General features: G+C 48.6%; 1 protein-coding gene across 2 annotated transcripts in view; it reads right to left on the bottom strand.

Annotated features, from left to right (window-relative positions):
- Window positions 1–2,230: 2,230 nt before the first annotated feature.
- ABTB2 (ankyrin repeat and BTB domain containing 2) overlaps window positions 2,231–9,528 on the bottom strand; it is a 112,751-nt gene continuing 105,453 nt past the window's right edge. For both annotated transcript variants that reach the window (XM_008632676.2, XM_017733016.1), the window contains 7 exons: window positions 8,812–8,990; window positions 8,336–8,441; window positions 8,075–8,177; window positions 7,549–7,639; window positions 5,857–5,925; window positions 5,315–5,428; window positions 2,231–4,003 (listed from right to left, as the gene is read on the bottom strand). In XM_008632676.2, coding sequence (XP_008630898.1) covers window positions 3,806–4,003; window positions 5,315–5,428; window positions 5,857–5,925; window positions 7,549–7,639; window positions 8,075–8,177; window positions 8,336–8,441; window positions 8,812–8,990 — 860 coding nt within the window. In that variant the 3' untranslated portion in view covers window positions 2,231–3,805. The remainder of the gene's footprint in view (window positions 4,004–5,314; window positions 5,429–5,856; window positions 5,926–7,548; window positions 7,640–8,074; window positions 8,178–8,335; window positions 8,442–8,811; window positions 8,991–9,528) is intronic.

Raw genomic sequence — 9,528 nt, 5'->3', positions numbered from 1 at the left:
GATCCTACAGTTTCTAGCTGTATTTCTCCCCCCCAAAAAAAGGGCTGGAAACATCCTGATGCATTAGGGAAAGGATTTTTTTCTTATTCCAAGGCATGACAAGCAGAGAGATGGCCATGGACTGGGGATGAACACCCTCACCATTCCCTCTCTCCAAACCCTGCGCAGATGGGGCTGGGAATGCCGGAAGGAGCCGGGTGTGCCACTCACTAATTGCAGAGCGCGCCTTTAATCCCAGGCTAAGCCAAGCTCAGCCCGGTGAGCCTGTCCCAGCGTGGGGCCAGGACAGTGCCCAGGTGCATCAGTCCCTGGGCTGTTCCACACCCTCCAGGTCGGTGTCTGGCCATTCCAGATCGCTGGTCCCGTTGCAGCAGGATCTCTCCCACCTCTCCCGTGCCCAGCATTTGCCCGCAGTGACGGTGTCCTGTGGCTAATCGGAGGCAAATGTGGCAGCCACGTCTGGCTGAGCAGCTCCCTGCAGGTGGCGGGGAGATGTGACCTACTTGTCACTGGAATCATCCTGCCTGCTCGGAGAGCCCTGAGCTCTTCTGACAGCTGGAGCCAGCTGACCCCTGCCACGTCCTGGGAGGAAGCAGAACCAGGGAAGCTGAGGCTGCTGTGAGCTGGAAGAGGTCTCGCATCCCAGAGCAGCGTGAGGGAGAAGGGAGCTGTCTGGGAAGTACCGGATAAAGGGGAAGGAGGACGGTGTGCCCTTTCCATTTGGCCCTCGTGATACTCCCTTGTGAGTTTTTAACTTCCAGAGCTGGATTTTTGTTTGCCTGTGAACCTGGGAATCACAGGCCTGTCTTGGTGAGGGCCCTGGTGTGTGGTTTCTGAGCAAGGCTTTGTGTGGGTGTGAGGGCCGTGGACGGAGAGAGCTGGAAAGGGACACGGGAAACCTTCTCCTGCCTGACCTAAGCACAGAGAGAGGACCACCGGGTGAAATCCTGTGCCTGGAACAGTGGGAATAGGGACAGCACTGAGATGACTCCAGCCCTGGGCTGCGTTGCTCCTTTATCCCTGCTCGGCTGGGAGTTTTCATCACTATCACAAGACACCTTTTTTCTGCCCTTCTTTTTCTTGAGCAAATAATGCCAAGTGCAACATTCTGTGGATTAAAGGATCCCTCAGGCTCCAACGCTGCCCTTTGGAGAGCCAGATCCAGCTCTGGAGCCCTCTCCTCTGCCACAGGCAGTGTGACAGCAGCCTGCTGCCCCATTCCTCAGGGGAGTCTTCTGCCTTCTCCCTGCCCGTCCCCTCGGCTGTGTCGCCATGGCAGGTGCAGGAAGCAGTGTCTGACTGCCTGGGCAGCATTTGGCGAGGGCAAAGGGCCTGTGACTGGTGCTGCTGCATTAGCCAGGGCCTGCCTGCTGTGCAAAGCCTTATTAGAGAGCAAAAAAAGGCTTTCTTTTAGGCTGGAAGTCATCGAGCCTGTTCAGGCAGATGTTTATTTCCTCTGCTCCCTGGAATGATGTCATTATGGCCAGCAAAGTTTTGTGCTTCCCCAAAGCTGGGCAAACTGCTTTGGTACTTTCTCAGGCTCCAGGGGCAGCACTCTATAAAACACAGGCACTGTGCAACTGGTTTCACAAGGAATTTCTGTTTAACCTACTTATTAAAGTGCTCCAAAGGGAATCCAAGGTGTTTGTATTCCATGATTCTTGAGAACGACTCACTGTTTATGCTGGCAGGTTCCCAAATAGAGAAAAAAAAAAGGATACTTCTGGGTCAAATTCTTGCTCTTAAACTTTTATACTTCTTACCTCGTAGATGAGTCCTCTCCTCTGACATCAATCCTCCCACAGAGCACCAACCAGAGCCCTTCTGACCTTTGGGATCCTGAGGTCACATGGAAGGGAAGGACCACCTGCTTTTTTGGTTTTTTTAATACCTCTGGCATAAGAGTTGCTTTAACCCTCCCTGTTTCTCCTGCTGCAGACAAGAATCCTGGAATCAGGGGTTTTTTTGGACACTAGCATCTGCTGCTTTCTGATGGAAAGCAGGTAATCTTACTCCAGCTAGGGAAAAATGCAAGTGGAACCTTTTAACTTCACAAAAATGTCTCAGCCTAGGAAGGGGAAATGAATGCTTCTGTATCCCTAAAATTAGGTATATTTACACCAAAACCAATTTAAGATGCTTCAACTGCAACAGCCTTTTCCACGTAAGTGTCTTTAAATCTTATTTTTTTTCCTTACTGTTAGAGAAGCAGAATAAATAACAGCAGCTCTGTATTTTAAAATTACGTTGTTAATAAAATCCTGGTACATTTACATAAATGACAACATTAATGTACAATTAAACAAAGCCTTGTAATATTACAGCAACGAAAGAGGACCTACATATTTGTACAGATAGCCGGAGCAGCTACTTGAAAATACTTTCCAAAATAAAGCCTTCTGTGGCGTTTCTCAGTGATAATTTTGCCTCCCCTGTATGGCTTTCTGGTAATAAATAGGGTTATTGGAGCTGGTGATGTTCAGCAGATGTGTACCTAAAGCACAAAGGGAGTGTGCCCTGACCAACCTGTCTGTCAGCTGACTGAAAATCCCTATCCACGCATGCAATTTGCCTCTGTAAATCCTTCAGGAGCAAGGCCATGTCAGATTTTGATGGATTTGCTGGGAGATGCTGGCGGCTCCTTCTCCTTCCCTTTACCTAAACTGTGTCTGTGTTGTGCTTTGGAGCCTGGGCCCAGCTGAGCCTACTCTTTCCAGTGTGTTTAGGTACAATAGGAATAAATGGTTGGATTTCTAATAATGAATGAATAGTTCTCCACTGAAAACTTGGCTTCCTCTTGTTCACTCACCTACAACAAATGAAGTGTCCTGGCAAATGATTTTTTGGTGGGTGCTTAGCAAAGCTCAGTGGGAATAGCTGGAGGTCTTTCCTTAATCCCAACCAGCTCCAGAGAGAGAACAAACCACTGAGCTGGATGCTCTTTGGAGGCCTGGGGAGGCTTTTATTGCTATTTATGCAACTGGGCAGTTTTTTAGCCTAGTGCCAGCTCCTGCAACTACACCTGAGCCTTCTACAAAGTGTCTTTTGTGGCATCAGGTCTCACACGTAATGTTCAGAAACAGGTTTTTAAGGTGAAAGTGACTGACAGACCTTGACAGCAAAAAGGTAGACAGTCTTTTTCTTTCTCCTCAAAACAGATCCGGATTAACAACTGGCACAGTGAAACCGTATTTAAAAACACGCAAACCCCCAACTCTCCCCTCCCTGCCCCAGCTCAGCTCTTTGTATTAGGCTTAAAGAGTGAGTAATTTCCGTGTTAGTGTTAGTTTCTACTCAGCTTTGAACATACAAAACCTCTCTCTCAAGGTGCAAACAGTTTTGGGGAAAGTTTCTGTTGGTCTGTTGTGATGTACAGACACTGGTACTACTGAGGGGAAGTACTTTGTGTGCAGACAGATGGCTCGTGGGATGGGCTTTAGGATCAGCAAACTCCTTCTAGGCAGCCTTTTTACACCGAAAACATCTGTGTGGATGAACTTAAGCCCACGTATTAGTGCTGGGCTTAGTTAAATTGCCTCTTTCTCCACAGCCCTGTGCTCGTGGAAAGGGCAGTGCCAATCTCTGCGGTTCGCGTTCTCCCCCTGCATGCTCAGCTCGTGTTTGGGCCGTGGCAGTGTTGTTGTGTGACAGTGTTGTTCCTGTGGCAGCAGCAGCAGCACAGAGAAGCCAGCTCCCCCTCCCTCAGCACCTGGGGGTGCCAGTTCCAGGGCACTTTCAGGAAGATCCAAGAAGGCAAACAGCCCCAGCGGCGCCTCCACCGCGGTTTGCCAGCGCCGGTCCTGCCTCACACCCTGGACGTGACGTACACGGAGTGCAGGCGGCCAGCCAGGGCTGCCTGCAGGTCCCTCAGTGGGTCCAGGCCCTGCACTTTGCTGTTCCTGCCATAGATGAGCTGCTTGAACGACTCCTGCTCCAGCAGGGAGCTCATGTGCTTGAGGAAGAAGCCCTCGCAGAAAGAGGCCAGTTCTGGTGCGTTGTGAATCTGCGGAAGACAGCAGGATCATTAACCCCTTCTGTATGTCCTAGATCTACATGACATCCCCGGGCCTCTCCTTCCTAATGCTTCTCCCCTTTTAGTATTTTCTAAGACAGAAAAAAGACAGGAGTAACAGTGGAAAAGCACTGAAGGCAGGACTCTGATGTCTGATCATTTCTCCTGGTGCTTTTTGCAGGCACAGGTGTGAGCAGGGAGACATCCAGGCTTTTTTAATTCCTTCCCCTGCTGGCCTGCTGTCAGCAGGGCTGTTGGCCTGCACTCCAGTCCCTTCCCTTCCTGCAGCAGAGCAGCTGGCTGATGAGGTGGCCAAGGTACCTGTTTGGCTGAGCCACAGCACACAACAACACTGTGCTGGCAGATGGTGAGCACGGCTCAGGGCAATCAGGACATGGGTCACAGGATGGGAACCTCATCCCTACAACGAGGCGCTGAACGCAGGAGAACAGGGATGCTGCACTCCTGAACCACCATGAGGTGGTTTCTGGCTGGGATCTGGCTCCTTTTGGTTCAGGATTAGCGGGGGAAGGTCAGGAACGAGAGCAACAAAACTCAAGTTCAATATTAAGAAGCTCTGTGCACACACAGCCTCTTCCTGGGAACTCTGTGCAAATAATAATTTAAGGAAAAGTACATAAAGGCCAGTAGGGAATGCTGTTTCCCCTTTTTACCACTGCACACTGTTAAATTTAGGTCTGAAAGAAACCAGTCTGACATGACAGAAACTGAAGAGCATCGGTGGGACACTACACACACAGTAAAAAGAAAACATTACCAGCCCTCTGTGCGGTTTTCTCCTTGTCTTTAAGGGATCTGATCCTGCAAAATGCCAGGAAGGGCAGAGTATTTCTCTGTGATTTAGGTTATTTGCTACAGAAGTACGTATCTGTCACACAACAGAGTTTATGCTCATTTTGGAGCTAAAGAGAATATTTCCTAGCAGCAGGGGTGCTAGGAAAAGGTTTATTCCATAGCTGCTATGCTGTGATCAATTGCCCCTGCTGCTCCCAGGATTTGAATCCCTTGGGATTTGCTGATGTTGATGTATCAGCCTGCTAAGACAGCTCTCCCCTACTCTGCAGGGATCCCCCATCCATTTCATCCATGATTGCTTCAGACAAGAAAACACACCAGGGCTGTGCAGGACTTTCCTGCCTGGAGCTGGGAATCATCTCACTCCTGTTGTGGCTGGGGGAGAGAGTTACCTGCAGAGAGGGGGCCCACCTGGGGTTTTTAGTTACCACCAGGAGCACACAGGCTGCTCAGTGGGATTCTTAAACCAGGGGGGTTTGGATCTACCTTTGCATATTTATAGATGTTGACAGAGTTGTCCATGCTGATGGTCTGGGCACAGAGGATTTCACAGTGTCTCTGGAGGCCGTCCAGCTGGAACAGGCTGGCAGCCGACAGCAGCTATGGAGACAAGAGAGAGGCTATTTGAGATCATGAGGCTTGAAAGGCCTGGGGAAGGCAAACAGGACGGATGATTTCCTCTCTGAAGAGTCTCTGACTCCCTGTTTTAATGGCCATGTCCTCATGAAACAGCAAAAAGGCTGCTCCATGCTGAAGTGACAGACTGACACATCTCCCCTCTTAGCAAAAGCTCCTCCCACAAGTGTATTTGCACTCCTTTCCATCACCAAGACACAGAAACACCAAGCAGTGATGTTTTGAAACTTTTAAGTTCATTAATTTCCAAGTGCTAAGTATGCTCATTTCCAAATGCTAAGTATGATCCTGGACTGAATGGGAGCTTGCTGTTAGCTCCTGGATTTTGCCTTTCAACTCTTGTTTTATGCCCCAGCGCACTTGGCGAGACTTGGAAGAAAAAGCTCTCTCACCTCTAAGATATCAGTGGTGGGAATTTCCATGGATTCTGTCCCTCCATAGTATAAATACTGCATCAGCATCTGGAATGGGAAGAAGGCCAGGCATGGAGTTATCACTGTAGTCACAAGGGGCTGTTGATGGCTGTGCTCCCCTTCCTGAGCAGACGGGAATCGTGTCCTGTGCCGGCTCTCACCTCCACTGGTGGCTCTTTTTTCTTCCCTAGCATGGCAAATCTGCTGCCTTCTAACAGTCCTTTCTCTCTTGGGCCCTGAAAAGGGCCCTGCTGGGGACTTTGGGCTCAGGGTGACAGCGTGTCTCTGAGCAACACCGCTGTCCTTGTCTCGGATCCGGGTTTGTGGAGCCTGGCAGGCCGGTCACGCGCGGAGCTGCCAGCGAGCCCAGCGTGTGTGTCCCAGGGACCTCCCAGCCACTTGCCTCCCTGCTGGGCTTCTAATCAGCTTCCAGCCCCCCACCAGGCCCGGAGGAAAAGGCATTAATTGTTTGCAGGGAGAGTGAGAGGCAGCTCCTGCTCTTTGGTCCCACATGCCCACCCCCAGCCCAAGCAGTGCCGCTGAGTCAGGGGAGGGAACGGATCTGGTGCTGGAGCAGAAGTGTCCTGGGTGCTGTGTGGGGCTTGCAAGCCCTGCTTGCCATTTCTAACAGGGCTGGGAACAAAACTAAGCTGCTGCTTGTAAGACTGCCTTTATTTGTATAACAATTACACGAGAGCAAAGCTGTTCCCAGCAGAGCCCTGAGCAGGACACACATCTCTGGTAGCTCAGCATCCTCCACCCTACCTGAGACTGCCTCTCCTTAACCAATCTGACCGCATTTACCATCAAATTGTGAAGTGGTTCACTGTTTCAGTTCTTTCTGATTTATCTCTCTCTCTCCCCTGAAGCACAAATTTGTCTTTAGAAACCTTCTGATGTACACATGCTGTTAAGGAGGCTTCTTTCGATACTCAGTAACATTTTCTTCTGTTGTGGCTTGAGCTGCACAATTTGGCTGTCACCTCTCCAACACAAAACTTGTACAGCCCCTTACAAGCAGAACAAAGATGTTCTCATGGTCAACTTACTTCCCTCTAGTGAGATAAGAGTACTGCTGACCAACAGATCAGGTTTGTTTGCTTATAAAAGAGGAAAAAAGGAAAAGCCTCAACCCTTCAGTGAAACAGCGACACGACCTATACTGCACTTCACACCTCCCTGTTCCTCCTCTAAATATGGAAATGTCATAAAAGCAAAGCACAGTTCTCAGTTCTGAGCTTTTCTTGACAGGGACACCATTGATTTCTGATCATCTGATTTTAATGAATATGAAGCCTGGCAATGCACCTGCTGCAAATAAGTTACTTTTTGCTTAGCAAAGCATGAAAACAGTGCCATAAAAAGCATGAAAATGATGTGTGTTAAAAGTATAACACTACTTCTCAGTAGAAGACTAGCTTCTCCTGCTTTATGGGGGAGTCAGCTGCCTAGTAAGAAAATAAGAATATAGACTGGAGGACTCTGTTTTAAAGGCTGGAACTTTGGAAAAAGGGTATTTCAGAATACTCCTGAAATTCAGGTGTGTTGAAAGGAACTCCATCTCTACCTGTAATATTATCCACTTATACTGTTACTCCTTGGGTTTGTCTTACCTTCCAAGTAGCTGAGAAGATGGAAAGGAATAAAGAAAAAGTGGACTAAGTCCCATACCTTGAAAATGTTGTATTTCATATCGCTGATTTCAACAGTCTTGCTGCCGTGGCCATCGTGCTCTGTTTTATTGGTCATTAGTGTCTTGAACCTGGGAATGGTTTTAACAGATTTAATTTAACAGATTTAATTTAACTGTATTAGTGTGTCACACACACATCACAAACAGCAAGGGGAGAACAAAGACCCTTCCTTGTTCTTTGCCAGTTGAAAATTGAAACATTACTTCCAATTTATGACGATTAGTTCGGGGACAATTTCACCTGTAAATTGCTTGGATCTGATCTAATCCCACCCTGTGACAGCTGGAAAACCCTGCTACTAGGCCAAGAATAGAGAAAGGAAGTGCTAACTGCAAGTGCACCAGGCCAGTGTGGGATTCCAGGAGTGAGTGCAGCTCTCCCTGCAGACTCTGGGAGAAGGAATGGGAAGGCAGGGAATGGCTGGATGTGTACACTCCGACTACCACACATGATTTCAGGGATAACCGTGGTTGGATTAAATATGTCCCTGGTTAGTGACTCACCTGTTAGATGCAGTAACCAGCAGGACTTTGTGTGCATAAAAGAGCTTTCCTTCCACTAAGAAAGTTACATCAGACATTTCCTTATTGTTCAGGAAGTGAGGATCTGTTGGGTAAGGGGACAAAAAAAAAAGGTGACCTTTTTGCACCCAAAAACTGTGTATGCTTTTCAGAAAAGAAATCCAAACAAACAAATTTAAAAAAAAAACCCCAAACAACCCAGCAGCAATCAAAAGCAGCTCACTGCTCGGGTGAGCACCTTACCCAGCCGAGCGGGCAGAGTCTTCCGGATTTCGGGAATGCTGGGAATGGGGCTGCTGCCGTAGCAGGGGGTGAAGATGGATGCGAGCTGCTGGTTGATGGAATCGTTCTGTGAGGAGGATGGAACAGGGATCAGCAACTCCACATCGAGCAGGTTCCAAATGCGCCGTGAGGGCTCGCTTGGGGCCTACGGCAGCTGCACCCCACGGGAGTAACCGCCCCACGGAGGGACAAGCTTTAATTTAAAGGAATTACAGTATCTGGGGAGTTATAAAGAGCTGTACAGCTTCCTCCAGGTGTGTGTGCTTGAGGACTGTTTTGGGGCTGTATATGAATTTAGATAAATGCTCCCAGGGCCATTTCCACGCCATAACTCCTCAGAGACTTTGCCTGGCCATTGCCTTCCTCCTGCTGAGCGCAACAACAAAAAAACCCCAGAACACTCAGCTCTGACACAGTTAACAAAACTCTTGACTTACTTTGCTGGTTTTGAGGATGTCAAACATGAGCTGCAGCCCCTCACTGACCAGCTCTTCGTTGTAATCCTCCTCTTTGATGGTGACAAACTCCCGCAGCAGGGTCTGCACCACGGAGTAGCGGGACTGGTAGAAGGTTGTCCTTAGCGACTCGATCCACACATGGAGCTTCCAGGGCACTCCTGCAGCCACAGGAAAAAGGGACAGTGAAAGATGATTTCCTGAAGTGCCTGTGAGGACATTATCCTGCTCCTATTACTAACACTTGGCAGCACTGAAGCAGCTCTACCTACATCCTAAGAGCAGACAGATTTTTACCTTGATATTAAAGGTGACTGAACTGGGTCACTGACAGATTAAGTGACAAAGGATTGGTACCAGGATCATGAATTGGAAATTTCCGCTGATTGTTAAGGACCAAAGATTTCCTGTTTTGTCCTGAGCTTCAAGGTTAGTCAGAACCACTAAATAAAATTGAACTGGAGTTTTAAGAATGCATAACCCCACACAAATGTGGTGTGAGGTCTTTGCTCCTGGTTACGCACAAGCTTCAAAGCTTCTCTCTCCTACGTTGAGATCAGATTTGTTCTTTTACCTTAAACCATTGAATAAACACTGAATTTTAGGTGTCAGCATCTGACAGGGAGAGATGCCTCTTGCTCATGATACATGGGAACAGAGGATCCAGCCAAGAGTGAGTGACATCCCAGAGCAGCAGGA

The sequence above is a fragment of the Corvus brachyrhynchos genome, unplaced genomic scaffold (assembly GCF_000691975.1).
Source record: "Corvus brachyrhynchos isolate BGI_N302 unplaced genomic scaffold, ASM69197v1 scaffold315, whole genome shotgun sequence".
Lineage (NCBI taxonomy): Eukaryota > Metazoa > Chordata > Aves > Passeriformes > Corvidae > Corvus > Corvus brachyrhynchos.
Note: the sequence above shows the minus strand (reverse complement) of the source record. Positions and strands in the feature narration are given on the sequence as shown.